Raw genomic sequence first — 25,505 nt, 5'->3', positions numbered from 1 at the left:
ATCAAATGTATTTATAAAGCCCTTCTTACATCAGCTGATGTCACAAAGTGCTGTACAGAAACCCAGCCTAAAACCCCAAAACAGCAAGCAATGCAGGTGTAGAAGCACGGTGGCTAGGAAAAACTCCCTAGATAGGCAGTACATTTGGATAAGCCTCAAGCGAACACTTTTACTGCTGAACACAAACCACGCTTAGTACACAAATACAGAACAGCGAAAGTCCAGAAAAAACATTTTATTCGTCTTTTTTTCATGACATGAAGAGCCTGACAATATTCAGCATCATTCAACCCCAGTGCAAAACAGTTTAAAATGATGAGCAACATTCGCGGTGGGCTTGGCATAGGAATACACTGACAATTCTGCACCAAAGATAGATTTCATAATAGACATATCATAACGGCCAATATGACCTGGCTGTTCCAATGTTTTCAACATGACATCACAACATTCAAAGTGAGAAGTAAACCCTCCTTCAGATTGAGACAGTACCAAACAGGAGACATGGCTACAGACATCTGAGGCTTTAGATTAGAAGAGAAGCAACAGTAGAAGCTCAGATATTCATTTGTCATGTTGTTATGTAATAGAAGAGCTCCTTCAGGACATTCAGTGGTTGCCAACATTTGAGCCAATGCTGCTGCAGCAGAGAGGAGGTAGTTACCCCTAGACCAGTGGAGGCTGCTGAGGAGGACGGCTCAAAATAATTGTTGGTATGAAGGAATTGGAATGGAAGCTGTGTTTGATGCATTTGATACCATTATTCTGCTCCAGCCATTACCACAAGCCCGTCCTCCCCAATTAACTGTGGCCTAGACACTGATCCAAGGTCAGTTTTATATTTGGTTAAGGTCTGAATGTTGTGTAACTGATCCTAGATCTGTTCCTACAGGGAACTTCTACCCAGAGTCAGACGGGAGGCTGATACAATCATCTTCCACACGGAGTAAAAAAACAACAGGGCTACCATAGACAACGGAGTTCCATAGAGATCGCACATAGTGAGACAACGTAACCTAGCCCACTAAGCTAGGCTAACCAATGACAGAAGACTGTTGGACTACAGACACAGCTAAAACTGCACTACCCAGGTCTACAGACACAACGCTGTTAGGTCACTCACTCAACTCCTTAAATGGAAAAGACAGAAACAAAATCAGGCAACCCTGTACTTTAAAAACATACATTGGTATTTTTAAAGAAGTTGTTGATTTCATTATTACCACCACTTAGATTGAAAAGAACCATGATGCAGCCACCCAACCCTAATAAGGATCTACTGTTAGCTGTGTTTCATATAAGATCCTGAGCCCTTGAAGTGACCCCACATTCATCAGTATACATTGTTCTTCTTTGCAGAATTGTCAGTGTATTCCAAGCCCACCGCGATTGTTGCTCATCATTTTTAAAAACAAAACCATTAAAAGCCTTTGACCAGGACTCTTACGTCTGAGGCATCACACTGTACACACCGAATATACAACCAAAACCAAACATCAAAAACGAACGAAAAAATCTGCAAGCACAGAAAACATGAGCAAAAAGCAACGTAAGGATAGCAGTAGCATTTACACAATAATTACATCTTCACAAGCATTGCGAGAGAGTGAAATATCTGTACACAGATTGCCTCGTACGCAAAGGAAAAGTGGAAAAGCGGTCTTAACTATACTCCTTCAATCTGAATAAAGCTAGACAGCAGGCCAGTTACATTCCTGTTTATCTAACAATGGTTCCAGTATGACATTAACTGTCAAAATGTAACAATGAAAGTTACGTCAACAGAAATGCTGGGGGGTTTAGTTCACCCAACAACGTTTACACCAGGGGTGCTCAAACTTTTGGGCTTGGTGTACCAAAATATAATCTGAGTGATGAGCTGCGGGCCGAACAAAGAAATCATTTATTTAGAAATATAAAAAAGGTAAACAATAGCTTTTTAGGATCTTGAAACATGAATCAAATCGTAGCCATATAACTTGACACCTAACAACACATTCTGATTACCAATATTTTAAAGCAGATTTTCAGCAATTTCACATGACTAATTACATGTGATTGTACACATTCTTCCATGGGATGGTGAGACATTTTTCCACGTTTAATGCTAATTCCCTGCAGTTCTACACATTTTGCTATGGCTTATGCCATGTTCCTATGATATCCGCGAGAATGATTAACAAATCAAATGGAGGGCCCCCTGGAGGTCAGGGCCCCTGGGCACGTGCCTTGGGTTCCCAGTCAGTAATTCGGCCATGATTACTGCAAGGTTTAGATAGCTGGCTAGACTAACTTACCTAGCAATCGATGTTAGCTGACATGGGCTAACTGATTGACTGTCAGTGACTGACATAACAAGAGGAAAACTACTGATGCACTACCAAATGTATTCTACGTTGTGTATTCTACTATGCTATCTCCTAACAGTAAGTTGTGAACCCGACTGACTTCCTAAAAAAAGTGGTCCTAGTGGTCCTTGCAGGCCAAACCAAACGTTGTCCCCTGGTTTATACCAACAGACCAAAACACTTCTTGAGGTCTAACAGACCCACAGTGGTGGAAATGTGGTAGAGTTTAACTTTGGGAACATCTAAACCAGGGGTCTCAAACTCATTTTGCCCTGAGAGCCGCATTCAGTCTTTAAAAACAAATATATTTAAAAAGTTCCAAAATCGGCAAAAAAAAAACTTGTCCTCTATCCATCATTTTGATCATTTTTGATGCTCCCTGACTGTCTAGTTTTCATTTCGGTGATTATTAGCGAGCTGGACAGTCAATAAACGGTAGAAATATAGCGCCATTAGCATTTTTACACAGTTTCAATTTGGTTTTAGTCATTTTTAGTCCCACATTTTTGGGGGGGGACACCACTGATCTAAACAGTAAGGTATTTTCCTTCAACATATACACGTTCTGGCTGTAGCCTGCTGAGCGTGCCTACTGTACACGGTCACCTAACCCCTTTGTATTGTGTGTCAGCTCTGTAGCCTTACTCTGGCCTTCAACAGACATTCTCCCATCTCCCCCTCTTCCCCCAGACAGTAGGACAGTCATGTGGAGGCTGGAGTCGGGGCTGGGGCCTGAAAGAGCACAATTATTCACTGAGCAATGAGAGTTTCACAGGTGACGCATATTGATGACATGTTGCCAGCGCTGATTACACAGCATGTTCTCTTCCTGTATTCCTTGTCCTTCTTTCTCAGGTGGATGCTACACATATGTGCACTAGGGGGTGGTGGAAGGGGTGAGTTGCCTCCATACAATGTGAAGCACGTTGAGTTTGAAAGAAAAGACACTCTGCTGTGTGTCCAGGCATGCTGTTGTGATGAAAGTGGTGTGAAGGTTTGGTCGACAGCATAGAGAGAGAGGAGTTAGAGTCCGACTGATACGGGGTCAGATACAATCTCTAGAGCAACCCTGAGCTGGCTACTACAACTCATAGGACACCCTGTTCCCTATATAGTGAACTACTCTTGACCATAGTGAAAAATAAAGTAGTCACTATATGGGGAATATGATGTCATTTGAGACACAAGCCCTACTATAGTGCAAACACTCCTGTTGCCATGCCAACATGGCCCCCGGAGCAGGTTGCTGGGAGCGACAGTTGCCAAGCGGCCATGTTAGAGCCAGATTCTGAGTGTTGGGAGGTTCCTGTCCATCCAGAGCTGGTTCAGTCTGATGGTCTCTAAAGCCTCCTGGACGCTACGCATCTGAGAGCCCCGCTCCTTCAGACTGGAGAAGAAACCCTGGACCTACACACACACAGTTGACATGAGAGAAGACCAACACGCACTAGGTATCTGATACACAGACACATGATATAGAGTCGGCATGGTTCTGAGGTGTAAGCTCACCTCCTCCAGGTGTGTCTGAGTGGAGAACTGGGAGGTGGTGGACTTGATGATGCTTTGGATGGGATAGGACCCCACTGGGAACCTACACACACACACACACACATAAAATCAAAAACAGGCCATTTCTTCACAACAGCCAATAGAAACAGGCCACTTCTCCACAAGAGCCAATCGGAACAGGCCAGGCTCCACAAGAGCCAATCAAAATAGGCTAGGCTCCACAACAGCCAATTCGAAACAGGCCCACTGATATCAATTGGGAAACTATTGTTTTTGGGTCCATTGTTCTGTAGGTTGATGCTGTAAGTATGTAAATGTGCACCTACTATACCAAACATAGGAACACCTTCCTAATATTGAGTTGCACCCCTTTTTGCCCTCAGAACAGCCTACATTAGTCAGGACATGGACTCTACAAGGTGTCGGAAGCGTTCCACAGGGATGCTGGCCCATGTTGACTCCAATGCTTCCCACAGTTGTGTGTACTCGGATGGATGTCCTTTGGGTGGTGGACCATTGTTGATACACACAGGAAACTGTTGAGCGTGAAAAACCCAGCAGCGTAGCAGTTCTTGCCACAAACCGGTGCCTGGCACCTACTACCAAACCCCGTTCAAAGACGCTTAAATATTTTGTCTTGCCCATTCACCCTCTTAAATGGCACACATACACAATCCATGTCTCAAGGCTTAAAAATCCTTCTTTAACCTGTCTCCTCCCCTTCATCTACACGTATTGAAGTGGATTTAACAAGTGACATTAAAAAGGGATCATAGCTTTCACCTGGTCAATCTGTCATGGAACGAGCAGGTGTTTTTAATGTTTTGTACACTCAGTGTATAATTGATCTTATTCATAAGGTGGCACTCACTTCTCTATGATCTTGTCCCAGTTCTCTTTGACAAAGTCCCAAACGAACAAGTGGCCAGCGAAGCCGTCGCTCATGGTGCTGATGACCAATGGCAGCTCCTGGGTCTGGATAATCCCTCCCTCGAGCCCTGTGCTCAGAATCCTGAAGGAGGAAGTGTTTAGAGTGATGCAGAGACACACACCATAAGCCTCTACAAACATATCTGGGCACAGCTTGGGCACATCTGACATTTTAGTCATTTAGCAGACACTCTTATCCAGAGCGACATAGTTAGTCCATTCATCCTAAGTTAGCTAGGTGGGACAACCACATATCTCAGTCATAGTAAGTGCACTTTTTCCCCAATAAAGTAGCTATCAGCAAAGTCAGATCTAGTAAGGGGGCAAAAAGTGAAGTGCGAATGTTAGTTCACGAAAGCCTCGGGCATGAGGAGGGGGTGCGAGAAGAGGGGGGAGGGTATTTAAAATACTCCTTGAAGAGGTAGGGTTTCAGATGTTTTCAGGAAGATGGGAAGGGACTCTTCTGTCCTAGCTTCAGGGGGAAGATCAGCTTGAGTACAGCTGTATGTCTCTCTGCACAAACTCTGGGTAGAGGTTAGTTGGCCAGTTAATCTGTCTGTAAATTGATTGATTAAGTACTGTGGACCCACACTCTCCCTTACCATACGATGCTTTGTGGGTCCTGTGTGGAGGCCAGGGCCTGCAGTATCTTGCGTTTCTCAGAGTCATACGTGGTGGAACTGTAGGCCTCCATGAGAGAAAGCCATCCGAGGTTAGACTGGGCTGCTACAGAGAACACCACTCGCTGCAGATCACCTGGGATCCTGGAGGAGACAGAGCACCACAAGATCACTATAGAATAGATATCTAGCTTTACTACTGATGAAGACCATGGCGGCCAACAAATCTAAAAGTATATATATTTTTTAAACCAGCAAAAGTATATATTCTTATATATAAACTCTAAAGTCAATTGGTGTGTGTACCTACTGTTTGGTTTGGTTGGAGTTGGTCCACTGGTCGTAGAGGGCCGTGGCCTGGTCAGTACAGTTCTGCCGTCCCAGACTACAGGCCATCTCTAGCAGGGCTGACCTCAGCTCCTGTCTGGACACACTCTCCTCCTCTCCCCAGTCCTGACTGTCCATCAGCTGGCCAAAATGACCCCAAATGTACGCCTGAAACACACATTACAAAGTGAAAGCACAGTCAGTGTGTCCCAAATGGTGGGACTAGGCTCCAAAACAAGGTACCTGACAATCTAGTGTGTATGTGTGTATGTATGCATGCATTTACCTTCATGCGGGCCACCAGTGTTTGCTCCTGTCTCTTGTCCAGTAGTCTGTAGACAGAGCTGAGCTGTGATAGGGCCTCTGTCAGAGGAGCAGTCTCAGTCTCATTGGTGGCATAGTCCAACAAATTTAAAACTTGACGGAAGGATACACGACCCAGCCTGATGAGGGGGAGAGAAAAATAGACAATAGATCTGAATGAATTCTGTCTATTTGTGTCTGTTGTCTGTGGAGCAAAAATACAGACATTCACGCAATCGTACAAGTCCAGGCAGAGTATTAAGACAGGCCTCCAATTATTATATATATATTTTTTAAAGTGGTCATTGCTGTTAAAAATAATGTGTTCTCAGTCATCCTACCTGGTAAAATGAGGTTAAAAATAGATGAATCTATGTATAATCTAGTTCTAACCTTATTTTACCAGGTAGGTTGACTGAGAACATTATTTTTTACAGCATCGACCACATAAAAAAAATAATGAATTGAGTCTTTCTGAGAGACAGACATCCATCTCCCCGCTACTATTATCATTAGCGTACTATGCCGCAGCACAAACACACACTGACCTGGACAGGGAGAAGATGTTGTGTATGAGTGAAGCGCGGTCGTGGGCTGTGAGTGTGTTGATATCAGTCTTAAGAGCGTCTATGAGAGTGGTCCAGCCCTCGTCTCCATAGTGAACTATATAGAAGCCCGTGTTCATGTAGTTCAACTTCAGCCACTTCACACTGTCCGACACATTCAGAGTCGCTAAGTGGAAACACATAATGCACTTAGACACATGGTTATGCTTTTACCTAGAACCTCAGCGCATACAACCAGCAGGCTACTATATACAGGGCCTTCGGAAAGTATTCAGACCCCTTGACTTTTTACACATTTTGTTACGTTACAGCCTTATTCTAAAATGGATTATTACATGTTTTATTAAATCCTCAGCAGTCTACACACAATACCCCATAATGACAAAGCGAAAACATTCTTAAATTGAAGATGTTTGGAACCACCAAGTCTCTTCCTAGAGCTGGCCGTCCAGCCAAACTGAGAAATCCGGGGAGAAGGGCCTTGGTCAAGGAGGTGACCATGAACCTGATGGTCACGCTGACAGAGCTCTAGAGTTCCTCTGCGGAGATGCGAAAACCTTCCAGAAGGACAACCATCTCTGCAGCACTCCAACAATCAGGCCTTTATGGTAGAGTGGCTAGATGGAAGCCACTCCTCAGTAAAAGGCACGACAGCCCACTTGGAGTTTACCAAAAGGCACCTAAAGACTCTCAGACAATGAGAAACAAGATTCTCTGGTCTGATGAAACCAAGATTGAACTCTTCGCCCTTGATGCCATACGTCACGTCTGGAGGAAACCTGGCACCATCCCAATGGTGAAGCATGGTGGTGGCAGCATCATGGTGTGGGGATATTTTTCAGTGGCAGGGACTGGCAGACTTGTCAGGATCGAGGCAAAGATGAACGGAGCAAAGTACTGAGAGATCCTTGATGAAAACCTGCTCCAGAGCTCTTAGGACCTCAGACTGGAGTGAAGGTTCATCTTCCAACAAGACAACAACCCTAAGCACACAACCAAGACAATGCAGGAGTGGCTTCGGGACAAGTCTCTGAATGTCCTTGAGTGGCCCAGCCAGAGCCCGGACTTGAACCAGATCTAACATCTCTGGAGAGACCTGAAAATAGCTGTGCAGCAACGCTCCCCATTCAACCTGACAGAGCTTGAGAGAATATGCAGAGAAGAATGGGAGAAACTCCCCAAATATAGGTGTTCCAAGCTTGTAGCGTCATACCCAAGACTCAATGCTGTAATCGCTGCCAAAGGTGCTTCAACAAAGTACTGAGTAAAGGGTCTGAATACTTATGCAAATATGATATTTCATTTTTTTATTTTTTTATAAATTGGCAACAATTTTGTTTTTGCTTTGTCATTATGGTGTATTGTGTGTAGCTTGACGAGGGGAAAAAAACAATAAACAGTAACGTAACAAAATGTGGAAAAAGTCAAGGGGTCTGAATACTTTCCGAATGCACTGTATATATCACAAGCAATTAAAATCATAAAGGCTTGCTTGTCCTGAATTGGACAATTAATGAAGTTAGTCAAGCTCACTGACAACTACAGAGCTGAATGTACAGAGTTTTACCGGTCTTATTATTTTCCTGTCTTATTATTTACCTGTCTTATTTCTCAGCATGAAGATCTGTCTGCAGGAAGGGGCAGAGCTACAGCTGTCATTCACATACGTCACGGGGATATGCCACAGGCTGAGGAGAACACAAAGAAAGGTTGGTGTGAATGTGTGTGTGTGAGAGAGAGAGAGTGTGTGTGAGAGAGAGTGTGTGCGTGAGGGAGAGTGTGTGTGTGTATGTGTGAGAGGCGTGTGTGGGGTGTGATGTGTGAGAGTGAGTGGGATGTGTGAGAGGAGTGTGTGTGGTGTGTATGTGTGAGAGTGTGTGTGTATGTGTGAGAGTGTGTGTATGTGTGAGAGGTGTGTGTATGTGTGAGAGGTGTGTGTGTGTGTGTGTGTGTGTGTGTGTGTGTGTGTGTGTGGGTGGGTGCGCATGTCTCACCTAGAGGTGTGTGTGGTGTTGTCTGCGGAGAGCAGGAAGTGTTCCTGTGTGAGCGTCACGTGACCACCCTTGCGGCTAACAGTGACTAATGGGAAGCCTTTTTGCAGCGTCCATGTTCTCATCATGTCTGACACATTCTCCTGCTGGGGAAGCACCTGGGCCTGGAGCATCCAGAACCAACAATCATCAATAATAAATACAAAGAATCTACTCATTTGACTACTCATCACCATGGGAGAGAGATGGAGTATCAACATCAGTAGTACTAATACAACAGACAAGACACCCCCACTTAATACAACAGACAAGACACCCCCACTTAACACAACAGACAAGACACCCCCACTTAACACAACAGACAAGACACCCCCACGTAACACAACAGACAAGACACCCCCACGTAACACAACAGACAAGACACCCCCACGTAACACAACAGACAAGACACCCCCACGTAACACAACAGACAAGACACCCCCACTTAACACAACAGACAAGACACCCCCACTTAACACAACAGACAAGACACCCCCACTTAACACAACAGACAAGACACCCCCACGTAATACAACAGACAAGACACCCCCACTTAATACAACAGACAAGACACCCCCACTTAATACAACAGACAAGACACCCCCACTTAATACAACAGACAAGACACCCCCACGTAATACAACAGACAAGACACCCCCACGAAATACAACAGACAAGACACCCCCACGAAACACAACAGACAAGACACCCCCACTTAACACAACAGACAAGACACCCCCACTTAACACAACAGACAAGACACCCCCACTTAACACAACAGACAAGACACCCCCACTTAACACAACAGACAAGACACCCCCACTTAACACAACAGACAAGACACCCCCACTTAACACAACAGACAAGACACCCCCACTTAACACAACAGACAAGACACCCCCACTTAACACAACAGACAAGACACCCCCACTTAACACAACAGACAAGACACCCCCACTTAACACAACAGACAAGACACCCCCACTTAATACAACAGACAAGACACCCCCACTTAATACAACAGACAAGACACCCCCACGTAATACAACAGACAAGACACCCCCACTTAATACAACAGACAAGACACCCCCACTTAACACAACAGACAAGACACCCCCACTTAACACAACAGACAAGACACCCCCACTTAACACAACAGACAAGACACCCCCACGTAACACAACAGACAAGACACCCCCACGAAACACAACAGACAAGACACCCCCACGTAATACAACAGACAAGACACCCCCACGTAATACAACAGACAAGACACCCCCACGTAATACAACAGACAAGACACCCCCACGTAAAGAACAGACAGGGTGACCGTTGTGAAAAGAGGAAGGATATGGCGCCAGATTTTACAGCCGCAAAATAAGGAACCTGTGAAAATAACTCATCAGGAAACGGAAAAAGAGTGTCTCAGACAGACCACAGCTACCTGGGTGAGACTGTTCCAGAGGTCTTCAGTAACAGTGTTAGAGCCTCTGTAGGTATCCAGGTATTTCATGAGTCCTTCCTTGAACTGACCGTCTGGCAGAGTGGTGTTCAACATCAGCAGGAGGGAAGCACCCTACAGACACACACGGACAGACAGACACTACAGCACCAATATCCTTCACTCTACTAATCAATTAACTTTTAAGCACATTTGTGAGTAAAGCTCGAGACTGTACCTTCTCATAGGTGACAGAGTCAAACATCTCAGACACCTGCTCAGGTGTGGTCACCTGGGACGACACTGACACTGGGTGGGAGGAGTTCAGAGAATCTTTGGCCATAGCCTTAAAGCGTACCCCCAGGAACACATTGCCCTGGAGACGGAAGACAGATCATCAATCCACTGTTATCTAAACCTACACAGAACCTGCATGTGTGACGTGGTGCTGCTTACTAGGTCCAGCTGTGGGAACTCTGTCATTAGGGACATGTACTGCCAGTAGGTGGCGAAGCCTTCGTTCAGCCACAGATCATTCCACCAACGCATCGTCACCAGGTTCCCAAACCACTGACACACAACATCACAGCGGAATTAGAACAGTTTTATGACCGCTTTATAACACTATCATAATGAGCATTACAGCACTGTTATAGCAACTGCATAAAACAGCAGCGCTTTCTAACCAAACATCAAAACAGCATTAAGACTGAGATACATACACATATGTTCCATCACCTTGTAGTAGCCTACACACACACACACACCAGACAAACACACACCTGGTGAGCGAGCTCGTGGGCTACGACGTTAGCGATGAGTTGTTTGTCAAGAGGAGAGGACTGGTTTCCCACCAGCAGGCTGGTCTCTCTAAAGGTGATCAGACCCCAGTTCTCCATCGCTCCCGCCAGAAAGTCTGGGATAGCAACCAGGTCTGGAGGAGGTGGAGAGAAGGAAGGAAGAGTAGAGAGAGAGGGACGGACGGAAAGGTAGAGGGGTAAATACCAAGGCATATTTTGTGTCTCATTATCGAAAACATTACACTTTTCTCTCACACATTTTCAAAATGAATCTTCTGGCCTTCATACTACAGTGCATTCAGAAAGTATTCAGAACCCTTGACTTTTTCCACATTTTGTTACATTACAGCCTTAATCTAAAATTGACTTAAAAGAAAAATCCCTAATCAATGAGTTTATTGTGTGAGGGCTGAGTGTCTGTGTGTTTCTGTGTCACCTCTCACCTAGTTTCCTCAGCGGGTAGTTGATTTTAAAGAAGGTGTTGTAGAAGTGCAGCAGCTTGGAGGCTGTGTCCAGAGCATAGTGTGTGTGTTCCTTCTTCTCTGGCACAGAGTACACTGACACCTAGAACACACACACACCATAGAAATGGAATAAATACAATAGATCCCAAAATAGGGGGATAGGCACAGAGTAGACAGTTGCATTCCAGTGTTTTGCAGGCCATAGAAATAGTATGACTAGATTGTGAGGCAGAGATTCTGTACGTACCAGTGTATTGGAGACGTTTCTAGTGATGCTGGTGAAGTTGGCTACGATGAAGGCCACCAGGTAGGTGCTCATATTAACAGCAGTCTGCTCAAACTCATCCTCCAATAGGCCGCTGGGTAATGTGGTCGTCTTAGCCTGGGGAACACAACAACAGCTATATTAACAGATTACTTAATCACTGGCATTCTTCATGTCAAGTGTCTCCAGTAATCACTTGATATCAACACATCTCGTATCTGATTTTGTAATGTATTGATGCATGTTTACCACTTAAACACACACTGGTGCAGGCAAACTCTCGGCGCACACACACACACACACACACACACACACACACACACACCGTACCTGGGGCATGTTGGACAGAGTGATGTATCCAGGCTCCCTTGTGATCCTGACCAGGAAAGTGGCTTTAAAGGCTGGCTCGTCAAAACAAGGGAAGGCCTTCCTGGCCGCCTGGGGCTCAAACTGGGTGGCAGCTAGGACCCTGAGGAGAGGGTGGCCAAAGTCACACACAGAGAGCGAGGAGCTGTAGTTTACTACGTCAACAAACATTGTCAGGTTTACACACTATTACACAATGCATCTCACTGCATTCACCCTGAGTTAAGATGTTATTTTCAGAGCAAACTTTAGTAAATAGTTTTTAAAAATAATTTTGCTTACCTCTTGGCTCCAGTCTTGTCATTGTAGGAGCTGTTATAGAAGCCGTCATAGGTGTGTGAGAGGCTGGCTGCGTAGTCCAACGTTAACACACACACCTGGCCTACCTTCAGATCCTCTGGGAAGCTGACAGCTATCTGCTGCCATGGTTTATACTCCAACACCTTCACCTCAACACTCTTACCCTCTCCAACCTGGAAGGGTTATAGTAAAAACAGCATTTAATAAGGTAAAACATCGTCTAATAAAACATTATTGAGCAAGGGAAAACATAACTATCTTGGGAAAACATCATTATTGAGGTAAAACAATTTATCTTCACAGGGGAAGCTAGTCTGACAGTTACACATTCTCTTCATATTAATTTCGAGCAAATAGCAATGGCATGGCTGATCATAGGTTACCTGGAAGGTTGCCTTGGTGATAATGAGTTCAGAGCTGTGCAGAACTACGTGCTTGGTGTTGTGTAGTATTGTCATGTTGATGACAGTGCGGCCAGTGAAGGTCATGGAAGTCAGGTTAGGGGTCAAGGAGAGATCATAGTTCACAGGCCGTACACTGGCTGGGAGTCGGAGCTCATTCCAGGGAAACAGCTCCCCATTGGTGCTGTTAGGATAGGATGGCTCCATAGGAGTGGAGGAGTTAGCCTTACCACAGCCAGCCTGGGGAGAAAGAGGATCAACACAGTGAATATACACAGTTACTTCACAAAGTATTCACACACCTTGATTTTGTTGTGTTACAGCCACAATACCCCAGAATGTCAAAGTGAAATTATGTTTTTCAACATTTTTACAAATTAATTAAAAATTAAAGCTGAAATGTTTTGAGTCAATAAGTATTCAACAATGGCAAGTCTAAATAAGTTCGGGAGTAAACGTGCTTAGCAAGTCACATAATAAGATTCATGGACTCATTCTGTGTGAAATAGTGTTTAACATGATTGTTGAATGACTACCTCATCTCTGTATCCACACATACAATGATCTGTAAGGTCCCTCAGTCGAACAGTGAATTTCAAAAACAGATTCAACTACAAAGACCGGGGAGGATGTCCAATGCCTCGCAAAGGGCACCTACTGGTAGATGGGTAAAATAAAAAGAAGCAGACATTGAATATCCCTTTGAGCATGGTGAAGTTAATAATTACACTTTGGATGGTGTACATTACACCCAGTCACTACACAGATACAGGTGTCCTTCCTAACTCAGTTGCCAGAGAGAAAGGAAACCATGAGACCAATGATTTCACCATGAGACCAATGGTGACTTTATAAACAGGTACAGTGTTTACTGGCTGTGATCGGAGAAAACTGAGGATGGATCATTAACTTTGTAGTTACTCCACAATACTAACCTGAATTACAGAGTGAAAAGAAGGAAGCCTGAATAGAATAAAAATATTCTAAAACATGCATCCTAAGGCACAAAAATAAAAGTGCAAAAACGTGGCAAAGAAAGTAACTTCATGTCCAGAATACAAAGCATTATGTTTGGGGCAATTCCTACACATCACTGAGTACCACTCTTCATATTTTCAAGCATGGTGGTGGCTGCATCTTGTTATGGGTATGCTTGTCATCGGCAAGTACTAGGAAGTTTTTTGGGGATAAAAATAAACAGAATTGAGCACAGGCACAATCTTAAAGAAAAACCTGGTTCAGTCTGCTTTCCAACAGACACTGGGAGACAAATTCACCTTTCAGCAGGACAATAACCTAAAACAGAGTTTGAATAATTTGAAAATAATGTACAATCCAGGTGTGCAAAGCTCTTAGAGACTTACCCAGAAAGACTCACAGCTGTAATCACAGCCAAAGATGATTCTATCATGTATTAACTCAGTGGAGTAAATACTTAGGGAAATGTGATGTCTGTATTTCATTTGTGAGTAGATGCGTGAGAAATAATATATGTTAGAAATCAAATTATATTTATCACATGCGCCGAATACAACTGGTGTAGACTTGACAATGAAATGCTTGCTTACGAACATTTCCCAACAATGCAAAAATAATCCAAAATAAAATAGTAACTAACACAAAAATACACAAGAATGGAGCTATATACAGGGAGTACCAGTACCAGATCAATGTGGAGCTATATACAGGGAGTACCAGTACCAGATCAATGTGGAGCTATATACAGGGAGTACCAGTACCAGATCAATGTGGAGCTATATACAGGGAGTACCAGTACCAGATCAATGTGGAGCTATATACAGGGAGTACCAGTACCAGATCAATGTGGAGCTATATACAGGGAGTACCAGTACCAGATCAATGTGGAGCTATATACAGGGAGTACCAGTACCAGATCAATGTGGAGCTATATACAGGGAGTACCAGTACCAGATCAATGTGGAGCTATATACAGGGAGTACCAGTACCAGATCAATGTGGAGCTATATACAGGGAGTACCAGTACCAGATCAATGTGGAGCTATATACAGGGAGTACCAGTACCAGATCAATGTGGAGCTATATACAGGGAGTACCAGTACCAGATCAATGTGGAGCTATATACAGGGAGTACCAGTACCAGATCAATGTGGAGCTATATACAGGGAGTACCAGTACCAGATCAATGTGGAGCTATATACAGGGAGTACCAGTACCAGATCAATGTGGAGCTATATACAGGGAGTACCAGTACCAGATCAATGTGGAGCTATATACAGGGAGTACCAGTACCAGATCAATGTGGAGCTATATACAGGGAGTACCAGTACCAGATCAATGTGGAGCTATATACAGGGATACCAGTACCAGATCAATGTGCAGCTATATACGAGGAGCAGTACTATACAGGGAGTACCAGAGTCAATGTGGAGCTATATACAGGGAGTACCAGTACCAGATCAATGTGGAGCTATATACAGGGAGTACCAGTACCAGATCAATGTGGAGCTATATACAGGGAGTACCAGTACCAGATCAATGTGGAGCTATATACAGGGAGTACCAGTACCAGATCAATGTGGAGCTATATACAGGGAGTACCAGTACCAGATCAATGTGGAGCTATATACAGGGAGTACCAGTACCAGATCAATGTGGAGCTATATACAGGGAGTACCAGTACCAGATCAATGTGGAGCTATATACAGGGAGTACCAGTACCAGATCAATGTGGAGCTATATACAGGGAGTACCAGTACCAGATCAATGTGGAGCTATATACAGGGAGTACCAGTACCAGATCAATGTGGAGCTATATACAGGGAGTACCAGTACCAGATCAATGTGGAGCTATATACAGGGAGTACCAGTACCAGATCAATGTGGAGCTATATACAGGGAGTACCAGTACCAGATCAATGTGGAGCTATATACAGGGAGCACCAGTACCAGATCAATGTGCAGAGGTATGAGGCAATTTAATGCATTTTAAATTCAGGCAGTAACACAACAAAATGTGGAATAAGTCAAGATGTATGAATACTTTCTGAAGGCACTGTATATACAGTTGAAGTCGGAAGTTTACATACACTTAGGTTGGAGTCATTAAAACTTGTTTTTCGACCACTCCACACATTTCTTGTTAACAAACTATAGTTTTGGCAAGTCGGTTAGGACATCTACCTTCTGCATGACACAAGTCATTTTTCCAACAATTGTTTACAGACAGATTATTTCACTTATAATTCACTGTATCACAATTCCTGTGGGTCAGAAGTTTACATACACTAAGTTGACTGTGCCTTTAAACAGCTTGGAAAACTCCAGAAAATGATATCATGGCTTTAGAAGCTTCTGATAGGCTAATTGACGTCATTTGAGTCAATTGGAGGTGTACCTGTGGATGTATTTCAAGGCCTACCTTCAAACTCAGTGCCTCTTTGCTTGACATCATGGGAAAATCAAAATAAATCAGCCAAGACCTCAGAAAAAAAATTGTAGACCTCGCAAGTTTGGTTCATCCTTGGGAGCAATTTCCAAATGCCTGAAGGTACCAACGTTCATCTGTACAATAGTACGCAAGTATAAACACCATGGCACCACCAGCCATCATACCGCTCAGGAAGGGGACGCATTCTGTCTCCTAGAGATGAACGTACTTTGGTGCGAAAAGTGCAAATCAATCCCAGAACAGCAGCAAAGGACCTTGTGAAGATGCTGGATGAAACAAGTAGAAAATAATCTATATCCACAGTAAAACGAGTCCTATATCGACATAACCTGAAAGGCCGCACAGCAAGGAAGAAGCCACAGCTTTAAAAATCGCCATAAAAAAGCCAGACTGTTTGAACTGCACATGGGGACAAAGATCGTTCTTTTTGGAGAAATGTCCTCTGGTCTGATGAAACAAAAATAGAACTGTTTGGCCATAATGACCATCGTTATGTTTGGAGGAAAAAGGGGGAGGCTTGGAACCCGAAGAACACCATCCCAACCGTGAAGCATGGGGGTGGCAGCATCGTGTTGTGGGGGTGCTTTGCTGCAGGAGAGACTGGTGCACTTCACAAAATAGATGGCGTCATGAGGGAGGAAAATTATGTGGATATATTGAAGCAACATCTCAAGACATCAGTCAGGAAGTTAAAGCTTGGTCGCAAATGGGTCTTCCAAATGGACATTGACCCCAAACATACTTCCAAAGTTGTGGCAAAATGGCTTAAGGACAACAAAGTCAAGGTATTGGAGTGGCCATCACAAAGCCCTGACCTCAATCCCATAGAAAATTTGTGGGCAGAACTGAAAAAGCATGTGCGAGCAAGGAGGCCTACAAACCTGACTCAGTTACACCAGCTCTGTCAGGTGGAATGGGACAAAATTCACCCAACTTATTGTGGGAAGCTTGTGGAATGTGTATGTAAACTTCTGACCCACTGAGAATGTGATGAAAGAAATAAAAGCTGAAAGAAATAATTCTCTCTACTATTATTCTGACATTTCACATTCTTAAAATAAAGTGGTGATCCTAACTGACCTAAGACAGGGATTGTTTACTAGGATTAAATGTCAGGAATTGTGAAAACTGAGTTTAAATGTATTTGGCTAAGGTGTATGTAAACTTCCGACATCAACTGTATACACACACCATCTTTCCCTTTGGCACTGGTACCACTTCCCGTACCTGTGGAGGCCAATGCAGGAGCCACACACTTTTCACATACATAAACCCCCGACACTCCAACACACACACCCCTACCTTAGTGAAGGTACAGCCAGGCAGGAAGTAGAGAACCATCGCCATGGATGCGACCAGTACCAAAATGAACACGCCCACCACCAGCATACGAGCCGAGGGGCAGGAACATGACCTGGTCAAAAACCAAAAAACAGTATTTACGAATCTATAAATATAATATTTATCTTTAGTATTGTTTATATTATTGTTTTTAATTTACTGTAAAGTGTACTGGGATGTTTAAATTCACTTTAAATAAAGTTTGATTGGATTTGAAAAGTAAAAAGGACCTGGGTGGAGCCTGTCTGTTGTAAGGGGAGGAGCTAGGATTGTGGGTGGAGCTTCTGTTCATGAAGGACATGCCCAGTAGGCGGGCTGACGACTCATAGTCCTCCTCCTCATCGTCCAGGTCGTTCTCTCCCAGACCTCGCACCAGCAGACGGGAGCTACGGGGCTCGTAGACCACCTCATCTGGTTCCAACGCCTGGAGGAGGGAGGTGGAAGAGGGGGGACAATATGACCATCTGGAAAAAGTCCAACAGTTAGAAGAGACGGGACAACTGATGGGTGGATGGGTTAATGTCAGTGCTGTATAGTATGTAATTACCGGGAAGGCTGCAGAGTCTTTAGCCAGGTCCACCACGTCAGGTTCCTCCTCAAACATACTGTTCTCTATCATATTCCTGGGCAGGGACGCTCGCTCTGGTTACACACACAAACAAACAAAAAGGTTAATACACACACACACACACACGTTCAATAAAATGTGTGTGTGTGTGTGTGTGTGTGTGTGTGTGTGGCTCCATTTCTATTGATTATCCCATGTGTCTCTACAGACAAACGCTCAACTCTCTCTAATTCAATAATAACAGCAGTTGTGAAACTGTATAAAATGTCCCATTCTCTCCTGTAATAAGACCAAGTATTCTGAAGTCCCAGCGTGTGTCTGTGAATAGTGGGTGTACCGTGTAGGCTAAGTGAAGAGCTAGAACAAAGCCATCTCATACACCAAGTACGTTCGTTGCATTGTGTTTTCCATTGTGAGAAAGCGTGCGTGTTGGTAGGGCCTAGCTGCCTACACTAAGTGAACAAGAGAAAGCTAAATGAAGCCATCAGTTTCCCCTATCCCTTCCTGCAGCAGACAGAGTCCTGATTCAGAGGTCATGTGGTCTGCAGCACTGCAGCCAGTCTTGCTCCTAATAATATGGAGCTGAATAATAGGCCCATGTAAAAATACCCAGATCAAAAGAACCATAGCAACCTTATTAGACTCACACCAACCCGATAGACCTAATGCCATGTTAGAACAACTAGTATTAGTGTCAAATGAGGCTGTTCTATAAATGTTGTATATGTTATTCAGACTAAAATGACGACACCTCAAACTGAAACAGCAAGGGCTGTAGCGGAAGCTGAAACAGCAAGGGCTGTAGCGGAAGCTGAAACCACAAGAGCTCTAGCTGAAGCTGCAACAGCAAGGGCTGTAGCGGAAGCTGCAGTGAAATGGAAAGTGTCAGCAGCAGCTCACCACACTTTTACTGTTTTCACCAAACATACACAGACTCAGAGCCACAGACATATATGTTTATCCTATAGCCTACAGCACTTAGCTAGAGACAGGCAGACCTGAAGTTTGAGGCCAGTGCAGGGCATATAAGGCCAAGTAGGTGAAGCTGTGTTTGAGTGAAAACAACCTGACTGTCTGTCAGCTGAACAAGGCATAACCTCTGGACATTTCAGCTCCATACATAGGCCTACAGTGCACTCACAATGTCCAGGACAGGATTCCCCCATCAGTTAGGCTTTTCACGTAGGCCTTGTGCATTCTGAATTGCGGCAGGCTAGGCTAACGAAATAACATACTTGGAATATTTTTCAAATAGTCAATTAAGCTTTAATGAAAACGCCCCCCACAGAGAAAGATGGCTGTGTCTATTGACTAGTAGTGTGTGTGAGTGTCTGTGTGTTCTAATCCGAAAAGACAGAAGTCCTTTATTTGCTGTAATAAAGCAGACAGCACAGAGCAGGAGAGTACAGTCAGTGCTACTGAGCCTACAGAAAGAACCTTCTGGTCCTTATCAGATTAAACACACACACACACACACACACACACACACACACACACGACGGGATAAGGAGCCCAATCAAATGTACAGGCCTGAACAAGTAACCAGTTGAGTGAGTTAAGAGGAAAATAAAATGATTGAGTTGTGTAGGATAAACTCAACTGTGACATAACGTAGCCTGCCTTCTTGGGTGTGTCACTTGCAGTTGTTAGTGTGTATGTTGCACAAGGCTCGGTGTGTCTCCAACAGCTCGATGTGCTTTTAGAACAGATAAACAAATGCACTACGCTAAAGCAGTCACAGACTGTAAATAACACTACACACAGCTTGGCCTAGGCTGGCCTGAGTAACCAGAACAAGAGGAGACAGCATCTTTGAGTAGCACAAAACTGTGAGCTACATATCCAATTCTGACTCATTTTATGAATGATTGTTGTTATTTACAGGAGATACATGTAACATTTCCACCTGCAACTAACACCAAATGTCTATTACATTTCGCAGGGATAGACACTAAGGTCTGAGAAAGGCACTGGCCCATGAGGCGAGTCAGAAGTATTTTTTGGGCCAAAGATTAAGATCTCTTGCCCAAAAATGCTATTTTCACCTACACACAGGAGAGGAACCAGAAAGACCAGACTACTGGAATTATTTGCATTTTGTTGTTATCAGTGAGTGATAGCAGTAGTAGCAAAGGAATAGAAATCCACAAGAGTAAAACATATTTTAGAACGCTGGTTAATACATGCACACATACAACGGCCCTCTGATGACGACTGGAAGAATAAAACACATCCAGTCCAAAACTCTGAGTTGTGTTTCCTCACTTTCCTGAGTAGTAGGGTTTAATATTTTCCTGGTATTTTACAAATGTTCCATCCATCCCGAGAATAAATCCCCTTTCACCCAGGATTTCTGGCCAAAATCGTTAGTGTCATTCTAAAGCATATAAACATGTCTGGATTTCATTAGAGCTTTGATCGGCATGAAAATTCAAGTCTGATGCTACCTGAGCAATTCATTAAAGACCTTTTTGATCCCTACATTAAATACATTTTATGATCCCTACATTAAATACATTTTATGAGCCCAAGCGATTGTGCCGTTATCGAATATATTTTATGATATATAGGCTACCACACATTACGCACAACAGAAAAACATTAAAGCCCATAGATGTAGCTAATAAATTAAACAAGTTCCAGGAGGCTAATCTTTTTTAGTCTGGACTATACTACTTTACTGTATTGTACTGTATTACGAACTGGAATTACGCACCTCGTTCAGACCATGATGCTGGGAGAGAACATGTGATGCTGGTACAGGATATGCAGCCTACAAAGTTACAATTATAGGCTCACGAATATGATTAGAATTTTGAAATATAATAGGGCCTATTTAAAAAAATTTTTAAGTATTAGTAGCTGACATACACTACCGGTCAAAAGTTTGGGGTCACTTAGAAAGGTCCTTGTTTTTTAAATAAAAGCTCATTTTTTGTCCATTAAAATAACATCAAATTGATCAGAAATACAGTGTAGACATTGTTAATGTTGTAAATGACTATTGTGGCTGGAAACAGCAGATTTTTTATGGATATCTACATAGGCGTACAGAGACCCATTATCAACAACCATCACTCCTGTGTTCAAATGGCATGTTGTGTTAGCTAATCCAAGTTTATTATTTTAAAAGGCTAATTGATCATTAGAAACACTTTTGCAATTATGTTAACACAGCTGAAAACTGTCGTACTGATTAAAGAAGCAAAACAACTGGCCTTATTTAGACTAGTTGTGTATCTGGAGCATCAGCATTTGTGGAGTCGATTACAGGCTCAAAATGGCCAGAAACAAAGACCTTTCTTCTGAAACTCGTCAGTCTATTCTTGTTCTGAGAAATGAAGGCAATTTCATGCGAGAAATTGCCAAGAAACTGAAGATCTCGTACAACGCTGTGTACTACTCCCTTCACAGAACAGCGGAAACTGTCTCTAACCAGAACAGAAAGAGGAGTGGGAGGCCCCGGTGCATAACTGAGCAAGAGGACAAGTACATTAGAGTGTCTAGTTTGAGAAACAGACGCCTCACAAGTCCTCAACGGGAAGCTTCATTAAATAGTACCCGCAAAACACCAGTCTCAACGTCAACAGTGAAGAGGCGACTCCGGGATGCTGGCCTTCTAGGCAGAGTTACAAGAAAAAAGCGATATCTCACACTGGCCAATAAAAAGAAAAGATTACGATGGGCAAAAGAACACAGACATTGGACTGGAAGGCCAGCATCCCAGAGCCGCCTCTTCACTGTTGACGTTGAGACGGGTACTATTTAATGCAGGACTGAATCACTTCATTAGATATATCTATTGTTCCCTGGACAGCAAATAGATGGCGTTATAGCGGAGATGTTTAGCAGAAAGGCTGAAATGGACGCGACTGCTCAGCTACAGCGACTGACATATCAGTTTGTTACTAGCTAATTTTGCAGTCTGGTCGACATGGATCGATTGTAAAAAATACATGTAAATCTATTGACAATGAAAATGAGGGGGAAGAGCTGAAGAACAACGTGACAGCTATGAACAAACAACCACCGGAAAATCAGGAAGATGATGGCGAGGAAATGTAGCTAGCTAATGTGGCTCCGGTGGCTAAACGAAGGATACGATCGATTCAAGAACACAGAAAGTTCCAAGAGAAATGGACAGACAATTTTTTTTGTACAGCATGGTGGGACTAGCTCACTTTGTCTTATTTGCCAGAAGGCAGTCAATTGTTTTAAACGAGCAAATTTAGAGCGACATTTCCAGTCACACCACGACAAAACATATCTGCCACAAAGCAACCTCAGAAACAACAAAATAGCGCTACTCAAAGGACAAAAACAAATAAACAGATCTAACACTGTTGCAGAGAAAATGACAGAGGCAACATATGAGATTGCTAGGATACTCGCAAGAAACAAGGCGGCCTTCACAGACACGGCAATGTAAAATAATGTTTTTTGGCCTCAGCCTAAATATTGTATGCTGATTTCACAAACAAGGAGGCTATTTTAAAGCAAATTAAGGGACTGCAACTCTGCAAGAGAGAGGATATTCCCGAATTTGTTATGTTTCATTCATCAGGAAGAACTTGTGGCTAAACTCAAAGTGTGACGTACTGTGACGTACAGAATTTGATGCAGCAAGTCGTGCGCGTGGTGAACATTATTATTGCGAGGGCACCGAATCACCGGCACTTCTGCCAGTTGCTAGAGGAAAACCAGACAGACTACTGCGACATGATATTTTACAATGAGGTGATATGGCTGTCTGGTGGCAGAGTTTTGGAAAGATTTTTCCTCAAATCCGTGAATTTGTTGCAAGCAAGGGCAGAGAGGAGCCCGAGCTGGATGATCCACAGTGGATATTAAAGCTGGCTTTTTGAACTGACTTCACCTGAACAATGAATCCCCAACTCCAAGGGAAAGCTAAAACTCCAGGCAAAATGCTGCGTGTGGTCACAGCATTTCAAAATAAAATCACCACACGGTTCATACCTGACAAGACTATTTCTTAATTTCCCAGTCACCACATCCAACCCAGACATACTAAAACATTTTAGCTATGATGCATTGGTGCATGTGTTGGAAGAGTTGGAGTCAAGATTCAAGGATAACTTCATTGAGAACCCCTTTCGTGTGCCAGTGTCATCTCTGACCCAGTCATCACAGCCCTCTGTCCTGACCGTGCTGGACTAGAGAGTGAGATAGTGTCATCTCAGCCCTCTGTCCTGACTGTGCTGGACTAGAGAGTGAGATAGTGTCATCTCTGACCCCAGTCATCACAGCCCTCTGTCCTGACCGTGCTGGACTAGAGAGTGAGATAGTGTCATCACAGCTCTCTGTCCTGACTGTGCTGGACTAGAGAGTGAGATAGTGTCATCACAGCTCTCTGTCCTGACTGTGCTGGACTAGAGAGTGAGATAGTGTCATCTCTGACCCCAGTCATCACAGCCCTCTGTCCTGACCGTGCTGGACTAGAGAGTGAGATAGTGTCATCTCTGACCCAGTCATCACAGCCCTCTGTCCTGACCGTGCTGGACTAGAGAGTGAGATAGTGTCATCACAGCCCTCTGTCCTGACCGTGCTGGACTAGAGAGTGAGATAGTGTCATCTCTGACCCAGTCATCACAGCCCTCTGTCCTGACCGTGCTGGACTAGAGAGTGAGATAGTGTCATCTCTGACCCAGTCATCACAGCCCTCTGTCCTGACCGTGCTGGACTAGAGAGTGAGATAGTGTCATCTCTGACCCCAGTCATCACAGCCCTCTGTCCTGACCGTGCTGGACTAGAGAGTGAGATAGTGTCATCACAGCCCTCTGTCCTGACCGTGCTGGACTAGAGAGTGAGATAGTGGAGCTGCAGGCAAATGACAAAGCAAGGTGAACTAAGATCAGATGTTTCTGGAGCCTTGTGTCAGACTCATAGTATCCACTTCTGAAGCAGTGTGTGCAAAGGGTGACCATTTTTGTCAGCACTTATTCATGTGAAGCAACATTTTCAACAATGAATATTGTGAAATAAAAACAGAAAAACAGACTGGCCAATGCACACCTGGTTTGCCTCACAAGGATGGCAACAGACTATACATTTAGAATGAATTCAGTCAAGGAGCAGAAGGGACATTTTCAGTCATCCAACATATGGGTCTTATACATGTGATGTTGCCCATTTGGTGTGTGTATGTATATATGTACATGTGCTCTATTGCTCTCAATTGATAATATTGGAATTAGAAGTACAACAAATTAAAGACGTATGCAGCCCTCTGAATGATTGTCTCAACCCCAAGTAGCCCCCTTACAAAAAATAGTGAGTAACACTGCTTTAATGGGTTAAATAAAATAGGCCCACGGCTGAAAAGAGTCAAAAGTTACCCTGACCTCAGCCCGACTGGGGAATGTCCCCAAGTGAATGTCACACTGAGAACTAAAGCTACAGATCACAGTCTACTCAGGCAAACTCTGTCAGAGATACACTGGCTATTTTAATTTAGCTGTATTCCAAGGCCAGGCGTAGCTATCCATGTTTCTATCAGCTAACGTACCCATCATTACAAGTGTATGAATGCTGATTAGTTCGTACCAAAACTGCTGCCTGGCTATCAAGAGCCTGACACTTGTTGACTTGGAACGTTATGTAGGTAACCGTCCGCAAGCTAAAATGCTAGTTAGCTAACTAACTAACTAACGTTACTACAGAAATTGTGGCTGGCTGGAAAGTATGGGGAGCAGCTAGGTAGCGTCATCATTATTCCTTACCACTGTCAAATGGGTCCTCCATGACAAGATATCTGAAAGAGCCGAGCTGTCCTCACTTCACTGATAATAACAGCACGCCGCAGGTCAGCCCGGATCAGTCCACTGTGTAGCTGCAGTCTGTGGGCTAACTTGGCTAGCTAGCTGCCACACACACGGTTTGTTATTAGCGTGTGCGATCAAATGAATTAAATATGATCAATCATCCAAACGATATTCTGTCACCAAACTATTCGCCATGCATTTAAATAACTGCTTACTTCCTTCCTTCCTTCGTCTCCGCCCGACAATGACTGTAGGGAAGAGAGGCCCAACTCGACGGGAAATCTGTCTCCCTCCAGCAGGTAGCGTTGTTTCGCCCACCAAGCAAGGGAGTTTTGTATGGAGGTCAATGAGAGTGTCGAATTTGGTCAACAAGAAAACATTGACTTATTTCATACGTGAGGTTTATTTGATCGAATATAAGTCTCGTAATGCTTAAGTTCTTACGAGTGTACTGACAGCTTTGAGCAAAAACACTTTATATCGGAGTTGTCTGGAGATGGCAAGGCATATTCTAGGGCTCCTGAGTGGCGCGGTGGTCTAAGGCAATGCATCTCAGTGCACGAGGTGTCACTACAGTCCCTGGTTCAAATACAGGCTGTATTATATCTGGCCGTTATTGGGAGTCCAATAGGGCGGTGCATTATTGACCCAGCTTTGGCCGGGTTAGGCCGTCATTGTAAATAAAAGTTTGTTTCCTAACTGACTTGCCTAGTT

The 25,505-nt window shown here is 43.8% G+C and overlaps 1 protein-coding gene across 3 annotated transcripts; it reads right to left on the bottom strand.

Moving 5' to 3' along the window:
* Window positions 1–220: 220 nt before the first annotated feature.
* LOC106580282 (leucyl and cystinyl aminopeptidase) lies at window positions 221–25,099 on the bottom strand. 3 transcript variants are annotated; one of them, XM_014161112.3, is made up of 23 exons: window positions 25,007–25,099; window positions 24,750–24,890; window positions 17,989–18,083; window positions 17,672–17,865; window positions 17,403–17,514; window positions 12,653–12,910; window positions 12,252–12,442; window positions 11,934–12,072; window positions 11,586–11,720; window positions 11,318–11,438; window positions 10,857–11,008; window positions 10,531–10,644; window positions 10,313–10,450; window positions 10,078–10,209; window positions 8,598–8,758; window positions 8,203–8,291; window positions 6,586–6,769; window positions 6,021–6,177; window positions 5,718–5,902; window positions 5,390–5,551; window positions 4,729–4,869; window positions 3,858–3,939; window positions 221–3,755 (listed from the first exon to the last, which is right to left on the bottom strand). In XM_014161112.3, the coding sequence occupies exons 2-23, from the start codon at window positions 24,769–24,771 to the stop codon at window positions 3,624–3,626; spliced, it is 3,096 nt and encodes a 1,031-aa protein (XP_014016587.1). In that variant the 5' UTR covers window positions 24,772–24,890; window positions 25,007–25,099; the 3' UTR covers window positions 221–3,623. The 3 variants fall into 3 exon arrangements, with proteins under 3 accessions (XP_014016587.1, XP_014016586.1, XP_014016589.1); XM_014161111.3 differs by having other exon boundaries at window positions 24,750–25,086; XM_014161114.3 differs by lacking the exons at window positions 221–3,755; window positions 3,858–3,939; window positions 4,729–4,869 and having other exon boundaries at window positions 5,714–5,902; window positions 24,750–25,088.
* Window positions 25,100–25,505: the final 406 nt, after the last annotated feature.

Source organism: Salmo salar, chromosome 20 (genome assembly GCF_965601325.2).
Source record: "Salmo salar chromosome 20, fSalSal1, whole genome shotgun sequence".
In the NCBI taxonomy this organism is placed as follows: Eukaryota; Metazoa; Chordata; class Actinopteri; order Salmoniformes; family Salmonidae; genus Salmo; species Salmo salar.
Note: the sequence above shows the minus strand (reverse complement) of the source record. Positions and strands in the feature narration are given on the sequence as shown.

Coding starts and splice junctions, on each gene's coding strand:
- LOC106580282 (XM_014161112.3), bottom strand. CDS start 24,771: ATGGAGGACCCATTTGACAGTG. Junction 10,210..10,312: donor ACTCTGTCACCTATGAGAAG/GTACAGTCTCGA, acceptor GTGTGTCTGTAG/GGTGCTTCCCTCCTGCTGAT. Junction 3,756..3,857: donor CTCAGACACACCTGGAGGAG/GTGAGCTTACAC, acceptor GTGTGTGTGTAG/GTCCAGGGTTTCTTCTCCAG.